Genomic DNA, 24,118 nt, shown 5'->3' on the forward strand with positions numbered 1-24,118 from the left:
GATAACAAATATGTGTGGAACATACTTTTTATTATTTATTATTCTTTAATAGGATTAGGGTTTTACATAACATGGTAGGGTAAATGAGGACAGGACATCAAACCAACACCTGACATGACAACTCAATATTACATTTATGTGTTTATCGTTAACTGCAGGCCATCATCAGCCCATCTGAGAAGGCCAGGTGTTTTAGAGCAGACACATGCAACTGTTTGAGATTTTTTTTTGCTGCCTACACTTTATAACTTAGCTGCCAAGTGCCAACTGTACCAAGACATATACTGTAGGCCTACTTCCCACAGATTACAAACACCCACAAATACTTTGAAAACATGAATAAAAAAAGTACATCAATGTGCATACACATGAGCTGTTGTGACAGGAAAAGGACATCCAATGGATTACAACTGCATAAAGAAGACGTGTGTTTCTGCACCATTCTGATTTCTGAGTTGAATTGAATTGAAAAACACCATGCACTTGGGTTTGGTTCTTCTGTGATCTCTGTGCATACTGTGCCATTAGGACGCCTCCTAGTGACAGTTTATTAAAACATTCTTATTGTGGCAATTGAACAAGGGACTTTTCCATTATACGTTGTTCTGTCAAACAAACTTCTCTCTCTAGTAAGTAATAGTGGCTATTCAATTGGATAAAATCTAAATCAACTGTATTTTCACATCATGTCCAGTCTTTGGGAATTTTAAGATGAAACATTCTTAATTTCAACATATCTGTCTGCATTGCTGCATGGCTACAATTAAAATGATGTCATGGTTATTATTGTCTAGATTTAAAAATGGACATTCTTTTCACATAATGTAATGTCCAAATGTAAAAGCATGCATTGCCCCAAATTGAATAAGACAAGACACATTGTTGTATGAAAATGTACACTGTAACAGACGTGCACAATGGTCAGGGGGCTGATCCCCCTGACCATACGGGCTTGTAAAGTAATACTTGATATCTTGGCAATAAATTGTGTTTAACAAAAAAGAAAAACGCGATTTTGTATAATACATAATGTATATACATGATTGATAATTTAAAAATAGGTCAATTTCCGTTTTCCATTCATGTAGATGAAAGGCTGATATTGAAAAACAAGCTAATTTCCGATTTTGGGACTTTAGAACGGATATCAACTGAACGCTGCGTACACGGATTGTGCACACAGTTCCTGGTTCTTTGTGTATCTGAGTGAGTGGAGGTGTTGGTGTGGTCAGTCTCAGTTCTAGTTTGTCACTTCTTCTCAGTCAGTGACAGGATGAAGATGAACATCTGTGGCTGCCTGTTCTCTGCCATTGTGTTGAGTTATGTAAGCATTGATGTTTGTGCAGGTAAGAACGTTTCATAATTATGGGGCCAGGCTTCCAGCATGGACCCATATTGTTATTCGCATTATTTCCGTTTCTTCTTCTGCCACTTTTGGCAGTTCTGGCTGAACCGTGCAGTCGCTTTTTATGAAACTCGGCCATATGATAGATGGTCATGAAAAACGATCAAGAAATAATTCTCACAATCTTTCGTCAAAAGGTGGCGCTATAGCACTCAATTGAAAAATGCCAACTTTGAACAGGTACAACTCATGCCGTGTTTGACCTACAGCCATGAAACTTCGATGCACACATGCGTCTCCTCATGCTGAACAACTTTCACACTCTGACTTTTGACCTCTGACCTTTAGATCTCCCACCATTTGGAATTATATGAAAAACAGTTAAAACCTATCTCCTCCTGGGATTTTTGAGTAATCTGCACGAAACTTTTTACACATGAACTTTGGACCTATACCAAAAAACGTTTGCAAAATATCTTCCATAAGTGAAAAAATGAAGCTTTAATGAGCCAATGAATATTGCAGTTTTATGACAATTATTCATCTGCCCCTAACACATACATGCAGACTTACCATTCTTTGAAACTTTGCAGAAATGTAAAGGGCCATTCCAAATATCACTGAAACCAATCTTACTCCAATTGGTCAAACGGGGGCGCTATAGCAATTTTTTGAAAATTGAAACTTTAAACAGGCAAAAGTCATGCCTCGTTTGGCCGACAGCCATTAGACCTGCTTACACATGTGCCTTGACTAATGAGGAACACATCTATCACGTTGACCAGTAAGCACCGCCCTTAGATTGTCCGCAATCTTGAGCAGTTTGAAAAACACTTAAACCCAGGATTTTTCAGCTATTTGCGTGAAACTGTATGATCTGTGTGATCTCCTTTTTCACAGGTTCTTGTCTGTTGGTGGCTTCTCGCTTAAATGTGTGCCCCACAACCTGAAGGTCACCAGTTCAAGCCTCACTTGGTGCAGACTTCATCTGAGTTGCATTTCACACAACATGACTATCAATGAATACATCTGCAATTGTTAAAGATAACATGAAATACTTAATTGAGTGTTTTTTACATACAGCTGATCTACAATCTCACAACTTTTCAGATAGCACTGGCCCCGATTCATAACGAGGGTCCTAAATATGGTGTAAATGAAGTTCCTAAAGGTGGTCGTATTTTTGGTACTCACAAACGAACGTGCAATTCAAAAGGGGTGTCGTATATGACAGAGACGTGCGTATGACCAGTGCGTATGACCAGGTGTGATGATTACTCTCTGGAAGGCTGCATCCAACAGCATCCAACTTCAACGTCACCGGGCTGAACCGTGCTAAACAGTGTTGCCATGTCCGCTCATTATAAGCGAATTTGGGCTTATGTTTCTGTAAAGTTGCTTGTAAATATTGGTAGCTGTGGGATGAGGTTTTTGGGGCTTGTTTCTAAAGTGTAGTTGGTTATTTGGGCTTGTTTCACAATTGTTTAATTGTTTTAACCGGTGGTTCTCAAATATTTTTATATTATATACCCCAAGTTAATATGTATGCTAATATATCTATAAGCCCCATCTGAAAATGTTTTGTGCCAGCTGGAGGCAGATTTGTGTTGTCAGAATGTTTAAAAAATCTTCCAAATCTTCCAAATTTTATTACACGATATAAAAAATAAATAGCAGATCTACAAGCTCACAACGGTTTAATTAAAGTGCTTATAATGGCCTAAGTGCCAGTTGCTTCTTTTGGGCTTGTTTTCCTAGACCTGGTTGCTTATTTCTCTCACAACATCTGGCAACGCTGATGCAGTTCAACTCTGCCGTCTCTCGTCTAAGATAACAGATGCGGTGTCGCATCGCCTTGACAACTTACTGTTCTGTCTGGAAGCGGATCACGTAATAAATGCTCTCATGTGTAATGAGAATAAAGAAGTTTACAAGGTTTAACCCCATTACCAAATAAAAGGCTAATAAAACGTGGAAAGGATATTATAAGCATTTTCTAATGAACATTGCGCACCTAAATATGATGTTGAAAATAAATCCAGGGCATACAAGTGGAACGCTTCTATCCGATTATGGACCAGAGCTTATTGATTAAATTAGTTCATTTTGGATATCACTGTCCTACGTCGGAATGGGGAATGGTTCTGGACACAGCTTTCATCCACTTTATTTTTCCTCATCAGATGGTAATATTTATTAGGCTGTTGTGTGTGCCGTTCGTGTGATCAATATACAGTAGCCTACAGTAGGCTTTACAAATTAATACCGCGACACGGACACTGATGCAGTCAGTCCCTCCGCAGTTTCATTAAGGCATCATAGCCGATTTTCATTATTACGTGACACTTTGGCTGAGATGGAAAATAAATAAAAAGCGGTGGAATCTACATCATGTCTATATTATGCATAGGCTACAAGCAATATATCGTTTGACATTTATTTTTAATGTTTTATATATATATATGTGTGTTGACAAATGTTGGGCACATATATATTTTATTTGAGGTTTGCCACTGTTGTAATTGATTTTGACATGAAGAATAAAGCATTCTAAAGACATACGCACATTTCAGCCCTGGTACGCCAGCCTCGGGGCTGACCTGAGAACGTGCGCACCTGACGCACAAAACACAGACCAAAAAATCTTTATGCATCAGGTGGATATGTACGACTTGTCCTAAATGCCGGTACGTACAAAATATGGTCGCAAATCCCTTTATGAATCAGGGCCAATGAGAGTATGTTTTTTCAATGTATAACATACTTCATTGTGAAAATAGCCAATGTACAATCTGACAACTTTTAATGGTTTGTGAGCTTGTAGATCGGCTACTTTCACTAATTTTGGTTCTGAGGAGATGTACAATTTCTTCATTGGTAAATGGTTTGTGAACGAGTGATCTTAGTGTTAGTGAAACAGGGGCTTGGGTCATGACAGAAGGCAAGAGTTTGTGATCCTCAACAGACAATATCAGCCTGGACAAAGATATAGCACTATAGGTAGTGTTGCAGCTACCTAAGAGTGCTTCATGACTGTTAGGTTGCCGGTTCAAGCCTCACTTGATGCAGACTCATTTAAGTTGAAATGCAAAAAACATGACTCAATCTATTCCGTTTCCATGGCGCTCTCTCTCTCTCTCTTCAATCTATTCCATTTCCATGTCTTTCTCTTCAATCTATTCCGTTTCCATGTCTCTCTCTCTCTGTCTCTTCAATCTATTCCATTTGTCTCTCTCTATGTCTCTTCAATCTATTCCGTATCTCTCTCTCTCTCTCTCTCTCTCTCTCTCTCTCTCTCTCTCTCTCTCTCTCTCTCTCTCTCTCTCTCTCTCTCTCTCTCTCTCTCTCTCTCTCTCTCTCTCTCTCTCTCTCTCTCTCTCTCTCTCTCTCTCTCTCTCTCTCTCTCTCTCTCTCAGGGGTGGCCATAGCTGAGTGGTTAGTGAGCCTGCCTAGGGAGCCAGAGGCTCTGGTTGCCCCAGGTACGATTCCAGGCCAGGTCAGCAAATGTGTCGATGAAATGAAATTTGTCCCTGAGCAAGACTCTTAACCCCTAATTGCTCACAGGCACTCATTGGAAACAAGACCGCAAGGACTTTCATGAACTGACCTGTTAAAGGAATTATCATTTCTCTCTCCTGGCCCCATATTATCGCTGCTTGCAGCTATATTTTTTTATTACAATTCAGAATACTTTAGCTTCCATTTTAATGTTTGAGCTTACTGCATTTGAGGTCAAAATAACTAGTACGTATGCATTTCCTTATATTGCATCTTTTAACTGTGAAACTACAACACAAGATTAATCTTAAAATGCTTTTTAGAAATTAGGACTGACTATTCTTCATCGTGTGAGGTTAATCTGGAGGTCACAACGGCTATACACAAACACCACAATCACAATTCATCCTTGCCGCAGATCAGATACATTCAGTTTGTGTTTGTTTTACAGAAGTTGCTCATTTAATAGCTGAAGAGAAGAACACAGCCACCCTCAAGTGTGCTCATCATGTAAAGGAAAATGTCAAATGGAGTAGAAAGAGTCAAGGAACAAACATTGATATCCTTACTGCTGCTGGTGATAGTGACATCAGACATAATGACCCAAAAAAACGATACAATTCAATACCAGATGGTTATAAGTCACTGTCTATACGAAGTATTGAGATCTCTGACTCTGGGTTGTACTACTGTGATGGTGAACCAGCTGTGGAACTGACAGTGATACCACAAGGTACATTTTTAAAGTTACAGCCCTGTTGAAAATGTGCTTTAAAATCTGTCTCTCTCTCTCTCTCTCTCTCTCTCTCTCTCTCTCTCTCTCTCTCTCTCTCTCTCTCTCTCGCAAACAACTGCAATGCAATGTGAGTGTATATGTTTCCTCATTCAATATGTGTTATATACTGTACAGGTACAAAGCAACAAACGGCTGTAGAAATGACCTTGGTCACTCTGAGCTGCCCTCAGTCTGTCACAGGTTCAGAAGCTGCAACATGGAGCAGAGGGATCTATGGAACAAACAACATCTACATCACAGAGAACCATGTTACAAATCAAAACAGCCGTTACCACTTGTCAGAAGACAACTCATTGACTATCAGTGAAGTGAAGGCTGCAGATTCTGGTTTGTACAACTGCAACAAGAAACCAGTGGTGTATCTGAACGTGATCAAAGGTGAGTAATATCTGATCCTCATTACAGATCGCAGAGCAATAACAACAACAATGATGACCATAACAAAAAAGAAAAAACAGAAAAAAAACAGAGGAACAAAGTCACCAAAAATAGTGAAAACTACAACAACACATGAAAACACAAGTAAACTACTACTAAGTTTTATTGTTCTTTAACATTTATCATTCTTGTTATTATTTATTTTCTTCATTCAGATAATAGTTTTTTGGGTGGTCAATTTTGGCGGGGTAAAAAAGAAAAAGAACAGAAAAAAGTAATTATGAAATTATTAAAAAATGAACCGAACCCTTAAAAAAAAGGAGCATCTAAAAGACACCTGAACTGCTCTTTCATTGACAGTAAATTAAATGACTCGGATGTAATATAATTTTTACGCCCTTGTTGTTAACAAACTTCAGGCCCCTGCAGTCATTCTGTGCAGTTTGCACCGTTGAGGTTGGCTGAAAAAAGAACAAAGCCACATCCCACGATGTCTTGCTTGCTAAATGTATTAGATACTCTTTTCATTTGTATCAAACACCTGCACAGAATATATTCACACTAGATGTATATTAACTGGAAGCAAACATCTTGCTGTGAATTAGGAATTTACCAGAATGTCCTATCTATGGACTACTGTAATGTGTGAGAATGTGTTCTATACAGTGCTTTATCTAAAATAACATAAAAGGTTTAAATATGGAGATAAGAGGTTTCTGCCCGACAGCAACGCTATATCGAAACCAATCATGCAACTAATAATTCTACAGTATTACAATATATTGTAATATCTTGTCGTTGTAGCAGGAACCACCTCAGATTCCCTACTCACACTGACAAAATCAACAGATATTGATCATCATGGAGACCAAGGTGACCTGTCTGTCTGTCTGTCTGTCTGTCTGTCTGTCTGTCTGTCTGTCTGTCTGTCTGTCTGTCTGTGTCGCAGACTACGACACCGATCAACATCATATTTATTTTGAAAACTGTCTGCAGGCCAAAGGAAGGGAAGGTTGTAATAAGATGTAAACTACTTTACAGTCTGTAGCCTGGCACAACTTTGTACAACTGCAACAAGAAACCAGTGGTGTATCTGAACGTGATCAAAGGTGAGTAATATCTGAGACTTACTGTTGAAGCAGAAAAAGTATATACACTACACTGCTTTTGAGTATCTTTATGTCCTATTGGACTACTGTAATCTTTCAGAATGTGTTCTGTACACTTTCTCTATCCTCATTACAGATCGCAGAGCAACAACAACAATGATGACCATAACAAAAAAGAAAAAACAGAAAAAAAACAGAGGAACAAAGTCACCAAAAATAGTGAAAACTACAACAACACATGAAAACACAAGTAAACTACTACTAAGTTTTATTGTTCTTTAACATTTATCATTCTTGTTATTATTTATTTTCTTCATTCAGATAATAGTTTTTTGGGTGGTCAATTTTGGCGGGGTAAAAAAGAAAAAGAACAGAAACTAGAAAAAGTGCTCCTCGGAGCACAGGTCTCCGCCAGGTCAGGTAGGTTATTGTGGGGCAGCAATGTTCGGAATTCGGCAATCAGGATGTAATATGAAAAATCGAACGGAACCATCTTGACCACTTGACTATAGAGATAATGGGTACCGATTTGTATGATGTTTGGACACAATTCGTAGGAGTAATATAAAAAAGAAAACTGTTGAAAAAATTGGCCTCAAGGTGGCGCTATAATAGGGCAATGTTAAAATGGTGGCATTAGTTCCTCAACGTAGTGCGAATGTGCGAGCAAAGTTTCACTGGAATCGGACCCTGCGTTCATGATTTGCGGCATTTTGTTCATAACGGGCCACTCCTGCAAACTTTAGATGTACATTTTAGTCAATCAGGATGGACTATGAAACATCTAACAGATCCTTCTTGATCACATGACTATTAGAGATCATGTGTACCGATTTGCGTGAAATTTGGATAAAATCTGAAGGCTTACAATCAAAAAATGTGTTTTACATAAGTCGGCCTCCTGGTGGCGCTATAAAAGGCAGATGCGAAAAATGCAGGGCAAAGGTTTTTCCTTGGCCTCTAGAGAGTGTGCATACAAAGTTTTACACAGATCGGTACAGTTATAGGCAAAAACACAAATTGGCCTGTTATAGCGCCACCATGAGGCTGATTTTAACATTTTCAAGAAGAATTTCTTTCTTGACGTAGTGGGAATGTGCGTGCAAAATTTCACGGAAATTGCATGCTGTGTTCATGATTTGAGGCATTTTCTTCAAAACGGAGCAGTCCTGTAAACTTTGGAAGCCATTTTTAGCCAATCAGGATGGAATATGAAAAATCTGAAACACCCGTTTCGTTTAATGACTATAGAGATACTGTGTACCGATTTGCGTGCTGTTTGGACAAAATCTGTAGGAGAACTGTCAAGAAATGTGTTTTGCACCAATCGGCCTCCTGGTGGCGCTATAACAGGCCCCTGTGAAAAATTTGGGGCAGAGGTTCTGCTCTGGTATCCAGGGAGTGTGTGTGCACAGTTTCGCTGCGAGCAAGCCAACGGTGCCGGAGATTAGCTGTACACAGACAGATAGAATGACGGACGGACGGACACACGGACGGACGGACGGACAGGGGGTAAAACATACTCTCTCGCCATGCCTTTCGGCCTGGCGGAGACAAAAAGTAATTATGAAATTATTAAAAAATGAACCGAACCCTTAAAAAAAAGGAGCATCTAAAAGACACCTGAACTGCTCTTTCATTGACAGTAAATTAAATGACTCGGATGTAATATAATTTTTACGCCCTTGTTGTTAACAAACTTCAGGCCCCTGCAGTCATTCTGTGCAGTTTGCACCGTTGAGGTTGGCTGAAAAAAGAACAAAGCCACATCCCACGATGTCTTGCTTGCTAAATGTATTAGATACTCTTTTCATTTGTATCAAACACCTGCACAGAATGTATTCACACTAGATGTATATTAACTGGAAGCAAACATCTTGCTGTGAATTAGGAATTTACCAGAATGTCCTATCTATGGACTACTGTAATGTGTGAGAATGTGTTCTATACAGTGCTTTATCTAAAATAACATAAAAGGTTTAAATATGGAGATAAGAGGTTTCTGCCCGACAGCAACGCTATATCGAAACCAATCATGCAACTAATAATTCTACAGTATTACAATATATTGTAATATCTTGTCGTTGTAGCAGGAACCACCTCAGATTCCCTACTCACACTGACAAAATCAACAGATATTGATCATCATGGAGACCAAGGTGACCTGTCTGTCTGTCTGTCTGTCTGTCTGTCTGTCTGTCTGTCTGTCTGTCTGTCTGTCTGTGTCGCAGACTACGACACCGATCAACATCATATTTATTTTGAAAACTGTCTGCAGGCCAAAGGAAGGGAAGGTTGTAATAAGATGTAAACTACTTTACAGTCTGTAGCCTGGCAACAATATCTATTCTAATACAGTGTATAATGACATTTTAGAAATAAATGTAATGCCCCAGAAAACCTAAATACTGAAAAAATGTTGATTAAAGCTACAATATGACTTATTTGAATGAATACAATGTTATTTTATCCAATCTAGAGTATGTTATTACTATATAACTGGAATAGGTCTCCCTACTCTTCTATTGGGGGATTTCAACCCTAGTGTCATTGGCAGGACACTTAAATGACAATGTCAATAAAGTTATTTGTTTCACGCCATCTTTACTATATTGGATATTGTTGCAATTAAACCTATATCTCTGTCCGGAGAGTGAGACAAAATACATAACATTTATGGATGTTTTGATAATATTATTCTAAAAACCCTGTCCTTTTCTTACAGTTCATCGTCTCATCATTCGTGTTGGTATTGGAGTCAAGGTGATGGCAGTGCTGGTGCTTCCTTTGGTTATACTGTGGGCTTGGTGAGTTTCCTGTCATCCTAACATTCCTAACGTCCCGATACTCTTCTATGCTGTTCTTGTCGGAATTGCAGGAGACATTGCAAAAAAACTTAAAAAGTGTATTTATTCCTCTTTTTTCTTTAAGGAAACAAAACTCTGGCATGGACAAAGCAGTGAGGAGAACACATTTTTTCTCCTTTGATTTATTTATAATGCTGAATTGTATATATAAAAATGATATCATAATGTATTTATTGTATGAATATACATCTTTTTATACTCTTTTTAACTGCCATGTTTCAGGAAGACAGTCCAATTTATGTAAACGTCATTAGACGAGGCCTCAACTCCTCTGCTGATCAGGACACCAGGGTTATAGAAGAGGAAACCAAGGTGTAGATGATAGAAGAATGAAGACATTCATTTACATTTAGAATGGGCCAGGTGTGAATCGGTTTCTGCTGCCTGGTCTGGACAATGAAATACAGCTTGTGAATTGAAAACGTACACTGCCAGCCATATCATAAGCGTGTAAAATATACATAATACGCTAATAAATGTGAGGCAAGTATCAAGTTAAGTAGCCTAGGTTGTTTATGTGTAGCTATCTTGAACAAACTACTTAACTTGATTCTGACCTAAAAGATTTTATATGATTGCCTAAGTGCTGAAAACAACAAGCCTAAAATGAGTTACAGGGTGTAAACAACAAACATTGTTTTGATGAGACTGGCCCTCAGACCACACTGGCTGTTATTGCCATACCACAGCTTTATCATCTCAGTCATCAATCAATGATGTCAGTAGTTTGTGAATGGAAATGTTGAAATATTGGACAGCTTCACTATCAGAAAGCTAAATATGACCATATCTTTGGTCAAGATCTACCAATGAATAATCATACATGTTGTTAAAACAATAAAACATCTTGCAAATGTAAAAAACCTTTGTGTGTCTGTTTCGTTTTGACCAACAGAAGTAGATACCTTTGTCACTATGTTCAAGGCCAACTCAAAGACATAGACGTTTGTTGTTAATCAAACTGTTTCATGTGATTTCAATATCATTACAACTTAGAAATGTTTTTTTTCACTTAAATTTGATTAAGACAAAAGACAAACAATAGACATCACATATGTTGCCATGCATCATCTTATATAATAATAATAGAATAAAATAAAATAAAGGGAAGGCACAAGGTCTGTTCTATGTTAATAGGACATTGACAGATCCATCAGAGATAGTACATGAAAACTGTATATCTTTTTGATCAAAAGAATAAAAAGGTGGGAGCAACATTGAAAAATAAAGTATTCAAACTAAAATGATTATAGCTCGATCCATTCTTACAAACAACCGGTTCCATTTATATCATCTCACACATAATACCTTCTCCCTAGATCAACATTTTACATGTGTTTAGTGATCATTCATAACACTGTACTACATACAGTACAAAATCCTAGAATGAACAGTAAATTACATTGTCTAATGTCTAAAGCATCCTCTGCAACAAAATGTAAGGTATAACTTTTGTCTTTGAAATTGTGCTATGAATGTGAGATTACTTTTACAGTCAATTCATTAGTCAGTTAGCTGACTGTATAATGAGTGAGTAGCGGTGGAGGATTCAATGTCTTGTCTGAACACACTTAACTTATTGTCAATTGAACCAGTGACTTTCCATTGCAAGTTGGTTTATCAAAACAACAACTCCACCCATATGTAATTGTGGCATTCAAAAATGCTAAAATCCTAACAAACAATATTTTCCTCAACATATCCTGTATCTTTGGGAATTTGTACATAATTGCTGAAAAGATTCTTAATTTAAACAAGGTGGCCAGAATAGAACATTTGCTTTACTTTCCAACACCTGTACAAAGTGTTTTTCACATATGGTATTACACTGTAAGGGCCGTTCACACTGAGCACTATAACTATAACTATAAAAATATAGTTCGAAAAATTGTTTAAAGGCAAGTGGATGGCGGCTTCACACCAACTATAAAAAAAATACAATGGTGAAACTAAAGATATGGTTATAGTTATCATTATAGTGCTCAGTGTGAACGATCCTTTACAGACGTGTACACAGTTCCTGGTTCTGTGTGTATCTGAGTAGGGGTGTTGATGTGGTCAGTCTCAGTTCTCATTAGTTTGTCAGTCACTTCTTCTCAGTCAGTGACAGGATGAAGATGAACATCTGTGGCTGCCTGTTCTCTGCCATTGTGTTGAGTTATGTAAGCATTGATGCTTATGCAGGTAAGAACGTTTAAAATGTTTTATTATAATCCAGTATACTTTAGCTTCCATTTTGATGTTTGAGTTTGAGCTTACTGCAGTTGAGGTCAAAATAAATATAAATAATATAATTACTTATATTGCTGGGAAATTACAACTCTGAAAAAATTACATAGACAATAAATGCATCTTAAAAAGCTTTTTCGAAATTAGGACTGACTATTCTTCATTGTGGGAGGTTAATCCAAAATCGGGAGGTCACAACAGCAATAAGACACACTAACCACAATCATCCTATAGCCACAGATCAGATACATTCCGTTTGTGTTTGTTTTACAGAAATTGCTCATTTAATAGCTGAAGAGAAGAACACAGCCACCCTCAAGTGTGCTCAACATGTAAAGGAAAATGTCAATGTCACATGGAGCAGAAAGAGTCAAGGAACAAACATTGATATCCTTACTGCTGCTGGTGATGGTGACATCAGACATAATGACCCAAAAAAACGATACACTTCAATAGCAGATGGTTATAAGTCACTGTCTATACGAAGTATTGAGATCTCAGACTCTGAGTTGTACTACTGTGATGGTGAACCAGCTGTGGAACTGACAGTGATACCACATGGTACATTTCTAAAGTTATAATCCTGTTGAAAATGTGCTTTAAAATCTGTCTAGTGTTTCTCTCTCTCTCTCTCTCTCTCTCTCTCTCTCTCTCTCTCTCTCTCTCTCTCTCTCTCTCTCTCTCTCGTAAACAACTGGCTGCAATGCAATCTGAGTGTATATGTTTCCTCATTCAATATGTGTTATACTGTACAGGTACAAAGCAACAAACGGCTGTAGAAATGACCTTGGTCACTCTGAGCTGCCCTCAGTCTGTCACAGGTTCAGAAGTTGCAACATGGAGCAGAGGGATCAATGGAACAAACATCTACATCACAGAGAACCATGTTACAAATCAAAACAGCCAGTACCAGTTGTCAGAAGACAACTCATTGACTATCAGTGAAGTGAAGGCTGCAGATTCTGGTTTGTACTACTGCAGTAAACCAGCTGTGTATCTGGACGTGATCAAAGGTGCGTAATATCTGAAAATTACTGTTGAAGCAGAAAATTGTAGACACTGTTTTGAGTATCTTTAAGCGTACGCTTGAGTACCTTAAAAACACACAGTATTTTATCGTTGCTGCAGGGAAGAATCCAAAACAGTTACTTTCCAGGATTCAAATTCAGAAATAGCTGATCTACAAGCTGAACACTTGACGCATCACGGCGTATATCGGCTATTTTTGTGTAACACTGTAGTTTGACAAAGTAGGGCATTCATTTACGAAAAAAATATAAAAAGTTTAAATGTGGAGATAAGAGGTTTCTGCCCGACAGCAACACTATAGAGACTAAGCATGCAACTAATAATGCTACAGTATAGCAATATATTGTAATATCTTGTCATTTTAGCAGGAACCACCACAAAAACAACAGAAATTGATCAAGGAGACCAATGTGAGTATCACAAAAAAAAAAAAAAAGAGGGGGGAAAAGGAAAAATTGTGAAAACTGCAACTACGATAACACCTACTCAAAGACAACGAAAACAAAAACAGCAACAACAACGACAACAACAACATCAACAACAACAACAACAACAACAACAACAACAACAACAACAACAACAACAGCATCAACAGCAACAACAAATAGAAACAACAACAGCAGCAACACCAGCAACACCAGCAACAACAACAACAACAACAACAACAACAACAACAACAACAACAACAACAACAACAACAACAACACATCAAAGGAAATACTAATCTGAATGTTGACTCCAGTTCAGCTCATTTTACTTGCTAATACAAATGACTCTAACTTGTCATTAGAAAGTTCTAAATTCTAACTATGACTTTTTTAAAGGAGAAACCGATTACTCCAATTTCATAAAATAAATATTGTGTTAGTTTTATTGTTCTTTATCACCGTTATTGTTATTAGCTCTTTTCTTCATTCAGATAATAGTCATGCACCTTAGTAGGCAGTCACATCTATACAGTATTATATCGTTGCTGCCGGGTGGAAACCTCCTACTGTATGTCCAAAACAGTTATTTTTCAGGATTCAAATAAAAAAAATGCTGAAAACTTCCACAAGCTGAAAACTTGTCCTATCACGGCGCGTATCGGCTATTTTTGTGTAACACTGTAGTGGGTTGGCGCCCCAGCCTGTGTCTTCCGTGAGGAAGAAGCCCAGCAAATCCACGGTGAGGCCTTTAGGAGGGCCATTCAAGCAAGCCGCAAAGGGAGCCTGCAGTACCACCACGGGCCAAGACACCATCACACCAGAATGAAATGTTTGGAGCAGGGGAGTCTGGTGCAACGCTCAGGTTCTGGACCTGGTGAGACGGAGGAGGAGCCCGGCCAGGAGGCCATCCACAGAGCCTAGCCCCTCCACGTGCCAGAGTATCTCCTCTCCCCCATTCCTGGCAGAGTAGTTTCGGACAAGCGTATTGAGTGGCCCTGTCTTTCCCTATTTAGGACTGACCGTGGTTAGCTATCTGGGACGTAAGTCGGGGCTTGATCAACCCTGGCTGGGTCACCTGGGCGAGGGTGTATGTTGCGAGATCCGAAACATCCTATGACCCCAGGTTACAACACTGATGATACGTCCCAGGTGCATCCATGTGATGTTTTTTCGTTGTAGTATGACAAAGTAGAGCATTCATTAACAAAAAAAAACATAAAAAGTTAAAATATGGAGCTATTGTAAGAGGTTTCTGCCCAACAGCAACAATAGAGACCAATCATGCAACTAATAATAATAATAATAATGTTACAGTATAACAATGTATTGTAATATCTTGTCATTGTAGCAGGAACCACCACACAAACAACAGAAATTGATCAAAGAGACCATTGTGAGTATCACAATGAAAGTACTTCCCACTCCCAAAGTTACAATCCTTGATGATCATCTTTCCTCATCCTCTAGCTCTTCAGTGGCAACTTCCTGTGGGTGTGGCATCTGGAACAGTGGTCATCATCATCATCATCATTGTAACATGGAACTGCCGCTCCAAAAGACAACGTGAGTAAAAGATTTGCCTGAATGTGGCATTAATCATCTGATAATTTGAGGGGGGAGAATTCACAGAGGAAGACTTCCATTTCTGATACAGACAGTATAGAACACTGTTTCCCAAACAGTGGGTCAGGACCCATTTGTGGGTCGCAGACACATTTTTGTGGATCACAAGTAAATATCCCTTAACGTTTTTAATTCTTATTTCAAAACATTAAAAAAAAGATTTTCAAGAATAAAGAATTTCAAGAATAAACAAAAAAATCCATAAATTAGAGAACAAATGTTTAAGAAGTAGTGAAAATAGCAGATCTACAAGCTGTGGCGCATTGTGAGCTTGTAGATCTGCTATTTTCACTAGCTTGGGTCCTGGGGAGGCCAGCTTTGTTAGTGCACTGCAGGGAAGCCTCGCCCCAAAGGTGCACTACCATATATAGCCCTGGGGAGACATCAAATGTCTATTTTGTGTCTCGAGCTAAAAAGTTTTGGAACCAGTGGTACAGAATATTCGAGAGACCAGAGAGAGAAGTGGATTGACATTGAGCTTATGTGACCATGGCATTAACAGACTGATCCATTAATTATACTCTTATATTGGATTGGATAAAACATTTATATTATGATCTGCTCTAAACTTTTATCTTTGCTTCAAAATGTGCTTTAATAGTATTGGAATTTGATGGAGTGTTTGTGACACGGCTATAGACTAGCCTTTAGCAGTTACACACATTACACATTACAACCATTGGATGAAACAAGTTTGAAAGGGAAATCATGTCTTAAAGACTACATTTTAAATAATGGAAATAATGTTCATTGGTAAAATATGGATATTGGAGTCAAACAGTGACAGCGTAATCACATCCAATAGCATTCCATAGCAAAATAACATTAATTATATTTCCAAATGTGGTTCACACATCTAATTAAACACTTAATGCAGTGTTGCAGGACTCACATGCTGTATAATGCAATAAAGCCAATAAAGAAAAACACAAAATAGTAACGTTTTCATCTTTGTCTATAGGAGAAGATGGTGAGCAGGTAGCAGAGCCTGTCTATCATGAGATACCGGATGTGTCTGTGGTTCAACTCCCACCAGCATCATGTGAGTAGAGGAAATGAGAAGGTTTTGATATGACACACACACACACACACACACACACACACACACACACACACACACACACACACACACACACACACACACACACACACACACACACCCATCTACCACAAAAGGCATTGTCACTTCCACAGAAAAAGCTTCATATAATTGAGGACATCCTTAATTGCTACTTCTACTGTTAGATGGCAAAGCATTAACATTTACAGTGAACATTTATGTTCATTATTGTCCTTCATACATTTTTGGTGGTATTTGGTTCCATAGGTCCAGCTACCAAAATCGACCACACATACTGCATCATTCCTGACCCACTAAAACTAGGAAACATTGATCGCGGTGAAGTGCACAGTCATAAACATTCATGATTTTATCTTATCTATTGTTGCCTTGTTTGGTCTTGTCTGATTGTATCTCGTCTCACAGCAGTGCGTGAGATGACTGAGCCAACATACGCTGAAATTCAGAATTATCAGGCATCAGGACTAAACAGTAATGACTGTCACAATTTAAAATGCTAATCCTCAGTTGTGTTGAGACTGTACAGTTGTTATTGGAGAGCTGAGTGGTAGACTGTGTAGGAAATTTATAGACAGAGGCTAAATTTTGTCCCAAATTTTAAATGTACTAATCTCATAAATTGTAATGAGTGTACTAACATCTCTTTCTTTGTCGCATTAGATGCAGACTCACTAATTGACCCCACATATTCCTTGATTGAAATGTCAAATATTAAGATTAACAACAGAGGTAAGTGTGTCTTTTTATAGATATTTTTTAATAATTTCTGTTTTTACTAGACAATCCAGTGGAGACAGAAGAAAGAGAGAGGATAGTCAGAGGGACTGACATGCAGCGCAAGTGAACCTCATTCATTCAACCTTTATTAAAAATGATCGGAGATCAGATAATTGAGGGAGACCCTCATTTTCAATGATGCAGAGATTACACATAGAAATAACATAAGAACAACAAAGAAAGACAATGTTGACATCAATCAGTTGAAACAGTTGCATGTTGACACCAATAATTACCTGTATGAAAACAGTTTCATACAGGTTGTTACGGTCTCCACACAACAGTTACAAAACCAATGGCTCAAAATTGGAGACCCTAACATAAAATGGACACCACACAAATTGGCAAAGATTTAAATGTTCTTTATTATTCCCACAACAGAAATCTACATATTGGGGAGTAAACAGAATGAAAACCAAAATGCAAATAATACTTTACCAAAATGAAGGAACGAAAAGGAGGCCTGGAGATGCCGGCAAACTAAATAGAATGGAGGGGGGACCAGGCCACCCCCTATATAGGCATCGCAGTTCCCGCCCACTTCCTGGTGCCACTGCAAAATACTCAATGCATTTTTCCCATTGACTTTTCCAAAAATATTTATATCAATTAATTTAAGCCTAGAATCAAGCTATCCAGGATCCTGGTGAATCATGACCATAAAATGTTTGATTCTGTGAAAAAACCTTTTTGAAAACGGCAAAATAAAGGGTATTTATTAAATATAGTATATCATATCATTAAATATAAAATAAAATAAAATCACAGAAAAAAAGGTTTTATGGTCATGATTCACCAGGATCCTGGATGGCTTGATTCTAGGCTTAAATTAATTGATATAAATATTTTTGGAAAAGTCAATGGGAAAAATGCATAGAGTATTTTGCAGTGGCACCAGGAAGTGGCCGCAACTGCGATGCCCTATAGGGACGCCGAAGCTGCTCCCCCCTCCCTACCTAACAAAATAGTACTACTAGACCAAAAACTAGACGAAAACAGAGAACTGCCGGCCATCTCCAGGCCAAACTAAAGTTAACAAACTAACTTTAAAAAAGGCTTTCAGCCGGAACAAAGGAGGGTGTGGGAACTGATGTGTTGCTGGATCTGTGTCTGCAGAGGGACTGAATCTGGCTGGCTTTATAGTGCCTTGATTGGGGCGGCAGCAATCACAGATCAGCTGCAGGTGTGCCAGCCTGAGTGAGAGGAGAGACAGTGGGGTTTAGTGAATGATTGAGTCAGTGATTGAGTGAATGATACATGTCATGGCCACACGCAACACAGGTAATGAACGCTTATTAAGTAAATTCCTAAAATTGCCGATAGATGCTAAGGGCTACTCAACTTAAGATGGCTCAGGGGCCACTCAGCAAGATACTAAAAGTCCAAGGGGCGCAAGCTAAAAATGACGGTCCTATTTTGGATTTTTCGATTTTGTTACACACATTACACATTGTTATTGTTATAAGAAAATGTACATTTTGACATCATATTCTTTTCACTGTACCTGTTTATTTTGTGTGTATGTCCAGTGGTATCAGTTCAGCAAAAGCTAAGGTATGGCAAGGTTAAGGTTGCCAACTCCCAGAGATTGAAATAAGGGACACCTATCCTGGCCGAGAAAATGTGGGGGTCAAACCCCCCCCAAAAAACGAAATGCATAGAAAACTATGCATTATACCTGTAACAATTGACACACCTGTATGTATGTCTGTCTGTTTGTTTTTGAAAAAAAAATGTAGCAACCCATATATTTAAACGGAAATGTATATTTTTATCCTGTGCTTAAAAATTACAAAAAAAAAAAAAAAAGTTGAGTAGCGCTCTCTATTTAGTTTAAAATCTTGTTGCATGAGGTTTCAAGAACCAGGTGCACCAATGCAAACTCACTGAAATGTGATCATGAGTTGTGTAATCAATATAGTGAATAAAGCCCATGTTCCATCCGAGAGGGGTGTACTGTTCTGAAGTCTCCTTGTGCCCCCTCTCTTCCCTGTTAAATACATCAACAATTTTCCACCCTTTTCTCCATTATTACATTATTAAAGTTTGAATTAATCAACAAACAAACAAAATGTAAATTCATTTACAATTTAGATTAGAAAAGTGAGCCATTTCTATATAGGGCAACAGCGGCTCAGATTGTTGAGCGGCCTCTTGGGAATCGGAAGTTTCCTGGTTCGATCCCCGGCTCCCCCTGTGTTAGTGCCGAAGTAGTCTCGCGTGGCCAGACTGTTGCCTCCCACAATTTTCATCTCTTTTGATGATTAAGGGGTAAAGCGGAAGCCCCGCCCCCCCCCCCCCTCTACTTCCGTTTAGTCTTTACAGTCGCTCAAATGTATCCTAATATAAATCAAGATTATCAAAGCATATATACCTTGCTGCTTAGCAGAAATGGAAATTGAAAAATAAAATGTAAAGACGTTTTGAAATGTATTTTCGTGAACGGAAATGACAAACATATGACAGCTTCCTGCCTCGGATTTCGGGAGGTGTTGTTCCAGACTCTATATAGCATTCGCCATTTGGAGATTGTGGAATAGTTGTCTGGCTACGCGAGACCAGTGTCGAAGTGTCTGTCCTTGAGCAAGACACTGAACCCCTAAGAGCTGATGAGCAGGTTGGTGCCTTGCATGGTTTCTTCCGCCATCTGTGTGTGAATGTCTGCATAAATGGGTGAATGTAATGCACATTGTAAATCACTTAGGATAAAGTCCCGAAAAATGCTCTTACTTACTATTTACCATTTACACAACATGGACCTTGTCTCTGTTAGTACTTGACTGGTTGCATTGATAGAAGGCTACGAATGGCAGTCGTAGCCTTCTATCAATATGCGAAATATGCGATATGCGAAAAGTGCGAAATATGTTAAAAGTTGTGAAATATGCAGAAATATGCGATGCGAAGCACATATTATGCGATGCGATGTGCGTATTGTGCGATGCGATGCGCATATTATGCGATGCGATGCGGCCTTTTTGAAAAAACGTTACCCCCGCATAATTATGCGCCATTTTGCTGATTATGCGGTAAATTCTGCGATCGCATAAACGCATTTTTCTGGAGGGTCTAGAATGCCAATAATTAAAATAGATGTATAAATGTAGACTGTATTGACCCCTGTTCATTATGATGTAGTGAATGCTTCACTAGGAACAAAGCAACTGTTTTTAAATAGCTACAATTTTTACTTGTAGCTATTTTGCCTGTTGACCTTTTGACTTTTTGACTGATCTAGGTAGGTGTCTCGTTAAATCTTTTTACAGACAAATCACTGAAAGACAGGGACAACGTGTATTCCTTGGCACAGAACCCACAGAATTCAGAAGGAACACATTGTGATGTCGTCCAAACAACTGAGGCAGCTCTGTCTTCTCTCTAATTGTATCAAATGTCTAACCACATGCGTCCATATTCTGGGGCAAACATTCAGTGAAAATATAGCAAATCTCACAACACGTCGCAACAGGATGCATTGTGAGCTTGTAGATAAGCTGTTTTCAGCAAAGAGATTTGCTGGTGTAAAGGGAAAAAGGTGTATATACCCCAGCTACTGTATATACTAAGTGGGTACATTTAATTTGTTAGAAAAACCTTTGAACAAACCACTTTTTGCTCTCGTGCCGTAAATTGTAAATAGTTGTAAATAAAATATACCTGCTGTTACAGTAATACTATGATGTTGTTAACAGTTTTGCCATTACTGCTATACTATACTTTTACAACACTGCTATACTATTTAGCTACTATTACTTCTACTATTCCCATGACAGTTTCTGTGCTATCATTCATCTTGGAAGCTAAGTAAATATGATTTATTGTTCAATACTGAGTATACAACAATAAAACTTTTGTTCTGCTGAATTAAAATATATTGGTTTGAAGATTAACTCTTCTCTTGTCCTACTTCAGAAACACACAACCAAAGATGGAGTGTAGCAAAGCTCTTCCACCTCACATCAGAAACATTCATTTGACAGGTTCACTTCCTGTGGTTTCTACTGCTTATATAGGATATCAAGTAATGCTACAAGTATCTCAATTATCACTTTGCACTTTCAGTTGTCTACTGCTTGGGACCCAAAAGAGAAAGCTGACATGTTGCACATCCACTTTCAGTGGTTTGTGTGTGTGTGTGTGTGTGTGTGTGTGTGTGTGTGTGTGTGTGTGTGTGTGTGTGTGTGTGTGTGTGTGTGTGTGTGTGTGTGTGTGTGTGTGTGTGTGTGTGTGTGTGTGTGGTCATTGTTCTCACTAGTTTTTGTCACTTCTTCTCATGCTGCGTTGACACCAGCAGCGACACAGCAACAGGCAACACATCATTTAAAAAGGAATCCAGCTACAAACTGATGCCCAGCACTTCTCGCTGCGTAACTATGGAAGGCCAAAGCACATAAAAATGTCTTTACACATAACCTGTAAGACGTATATGTGACGGACGTGACGCGCTACAAAAAAATGTTGAGCTGGCTTCAACTTTCCTCAGCACCCCAATGACGCAGTGAAGCATCAATCACTATGTTTTTGTTTCAACATTTCCACTCCATTCTCTCTTGCAGTCTTCCTACAGCTATGTAAACCTACCCTTTTCATTTACGCACTGTGGCTGCCTTGTGCAACACCTCAACAGAGCCTCGGCAGCAATGTAGCCGGCCACGCTTGGTGTTTTTTGTAGTTTTGTCGCAGCTAGTTCGAACACAGCATCAGTCTGTCGCAGGATGAAGGTGAACACCTGTGGCTGCCTGTTCTCTGCAGTTGTGTTGTTGAGCTATGTCATCAGCAATGTTCGTGCAGGTAAGAAGGTTACATGATGGTTGATTATATTTTATCTACCTTTTTGTTCATTGATATTGGGCTTTAACTTACTGCAGATGGGATCAAAACAAAATTGAAAATAATAATAATATACTTTATTTGTATAGCACCAGCTCTGGAGATGCAGTTCAAATTTGCTTTACAATCAATAAAAATCTTTTTTTGGATGATGATGTGTGTGTGTGTGTGTGTGTGTGTGTGTGTGTGTGTGTGTGTGTGTGTGTGTGTGTGTGTGTGTGTGTGTGTGTGTGTGTGTGTGTGTGTGTTAAAAAAAACTGTAAATCTGTGATATATCATTTTAAACAATAAAAATGTAATATATAAGTAATATAATATATAAGTAATAACTTCTATTCTAAAAGATAAAGAGCATTCATATTCTAGCAGCAGGTTCTGAATAAATTGCAGTTGTGCAGTTATATCTTTAGAGGCCGGTAAAAAGGGCAATACCATAGTCCAATCTGCTTGAAATGAAAGCATGAATGAACTCGTCTGCATCCTATGAGTTTAGAACAGCTGTACTTTGGCAAAATGTCTTACTTGAAAGATTTTGTTTTGGTCATATTGTTAATATAAATGGGAGAACACGTTTCGAATTTTCGCAGATATGAAATAACACCAAAGCTTGTTACTTCAGAAATAACAATTTCCAAGTGCATTCAAAAGTAAACTTGACTGCACCTTTCAGAACAGTAGGTTATAGAAACTGTTTCACAACAATGTAACAAAGACAAATTGTTAAGAGAACACTTGATATTACAGTATGCAAACCTCAGAAAATATACACATTACATGGAAAAGATGTAACCACAAGATACGGGGTCACATCAGCAAGGCACAATCACCACAATCACAATTAAAGTATATTAAGTCTAAACATATTGAGTTTCTGTTTGTTTTTGTTTTACAGACATCACACATTTAATAGCTGAAGAGAAGAGCTCAGCCATCCTAAAGTGTGCTGGAAATGTAAAGGAAAACGTCAAATGGAGCAGAAAGAGTCAAGGAACAAACATTGATATTCTTACTGCTACTGGTGATGGTGACATCAGACATAATGACCCATTTAAACGATACACGTCGATAGCAGATGGTTATAAGTCACTGTTTATACGAAGTATTGAGATCTCAGATGCTGGGTTGTTCTACTGTGATTTTGAGCCAGCTGTGGAACTGACAGTGATAGCACAAGGTAAAACGATAACATTTTACAGTTATGTTGTTGAAGATTTGCTTAAATATGTCTCTCAATGTTTTATTACTCTCTCTCGATACAGTATTTACACATACAGGGAGTAAACAACTGCAATACAATGTCAGTATATATTGTCTCATTCACTATGCATGTTATATACAGATACAAAAAGACAAACGGCTGTTGAAATGACCATGGTCACTCTGAGCTGCCCTCAGTCTGTCACAGGTTCAGAAGCTGCAACATGGAGCAGAGTGGTTAATGGAACAAACATCTACATCACAGAGAACCATGTTACAAATCAAAACAGCCAGTACCAGTTGTCAGAAGACAACTCATTGACTATCAGTGAAGTGAAGGCTGAAGATTATGGTTGGTACTACTGCAACAGTAAACCAGCTGTGTATCTGACCCTCATCAAAAGTGAGTAATATCTGAGACTTTCTGTTGAAGCAAAAATGTACAGACACACTGATTTTGAGTATATTTAAGCAAAACACGAGTACCTTGAAAAAAAAACAGAACAAATTAAATATATTATTATCATTACGCGTACACTGGGTTGATTAAATCTTTACTCCATTTTACGACAACAAAGACTTGAGCTCATTAAGTTAAAAGCTTGAAATCCTGTCATTTGATATGTAACTAGCATGTAACAGAAAGGTCCCATGCAGGATCAATCCCCACAACAGACACTAGTCATCATATTAACTGGATTAGCATTCATTCTGAAGTCAAACATCTTGTTGTGAATTAGGAATTTACCAACATGACGTTTTCTATATCCTCATCACAGGTACTGATGAAACACAGTTACTGACAACTGACGAGCCAACTATCACAATGACAACACCTACTACAAAGACAAGAACATCAACAACAACAACAAAAACAACAACAACGACGACAACAACAACAACAGCAGCTGTGTTTCTGAATCTGTTCAAA

The 24,118-nt window shown here is 38.3% G+C and overlaps 1 protein-coding gene and 1 long non-coding RNA gene across 4 annotated transcripts; both read left to right on the forward strand.

Moving 5' to 3' along the window:
* Positions 1-1,257: 1,257 nt before the first annotated feature.
* Positions 1,258-20,979, forward strand: LOC311062032 (uncharacterized protein). Of its 3 annotated transcripts, XM_084080789.1 has the most exons (10): positions 1,258-1,346; positions 5,295-5,576; positions 5,754-6,017; positions 13,617-13,661; positions 15,147-15,242; positions 16,264-16,344; positions 16,630-16,701; positions 16,789-16,854; positions 17,044-17,112; positions 20,427-20,979. In XM_084080789.1, exons 1-10 carry the CDS (start codon positions 1,274-1,276, stop codon positions 20,540-20,542), a joined length of 1,164 nt encoding a protein of 387 aa, XP_083936915.1. In that variant the 5' UTR covers positions 1,258-1,273; the 3' UTR covers positions 20,543-20,979. The 3 variants fall into 3 exon arrangements, with proteins under 3 accessions (XP_083936915.1, XP_083936917.1, XP_083936916.1); XM_084080791.1 differs by lacking the exons at positions 13,617-13,661; positions 15,147-15,242; positions 16,264-16,344; ... (2 more) ...; positions 17,044-17,112; positions 20,427-20,979 and adding exons at positions 7,270-7,376; positions 9,217-9,285; positions 9,852-9,933; positions 10,058-10,085; positions 10,216-10,589 and having other exon boundaries at positions 5,754-6,021; XM_084080790.1 differs by lacking the exons at positions 13,617-13,661; positions 15,147-15,242; positions 16,264-16,344; ... (2 more) ...; positions 17,044-17,112; positions 20,427-20,979 and adding exons at positions 7,263-7,376; positions 9,217-9,285; positions 9,852-9,933; positions 10,058-10,085; positions 10,216-10,589.
* LOC311061048 lies at positions 12,100-13,168 on the forward strand. Its single transcript, XR_014602349.1, has 3 exons — positions 12,100-12,177; positions 12,496-12,783; positions 12,978-13,168. It is a non-coding gene; the product is annotated as an uncharacterized lncRNA (long non-coding RNA).
* Positions 20,980-24,118: the final 3,139 nt, after the last annotated feature.

Source organism: Gymnoscopelus microlampas (assembly GCF_963454915.1).
Source record: "Gymnoscopelus microlampas genome assembly, chromosome: 15".
Lineage (NCBI taxonomy): Eukaryota > Metazoa > Chordata > Actinopteri > Myctophiformes > Myctophidae > Gymnoscopelus > Gymnoscopelus microlampas.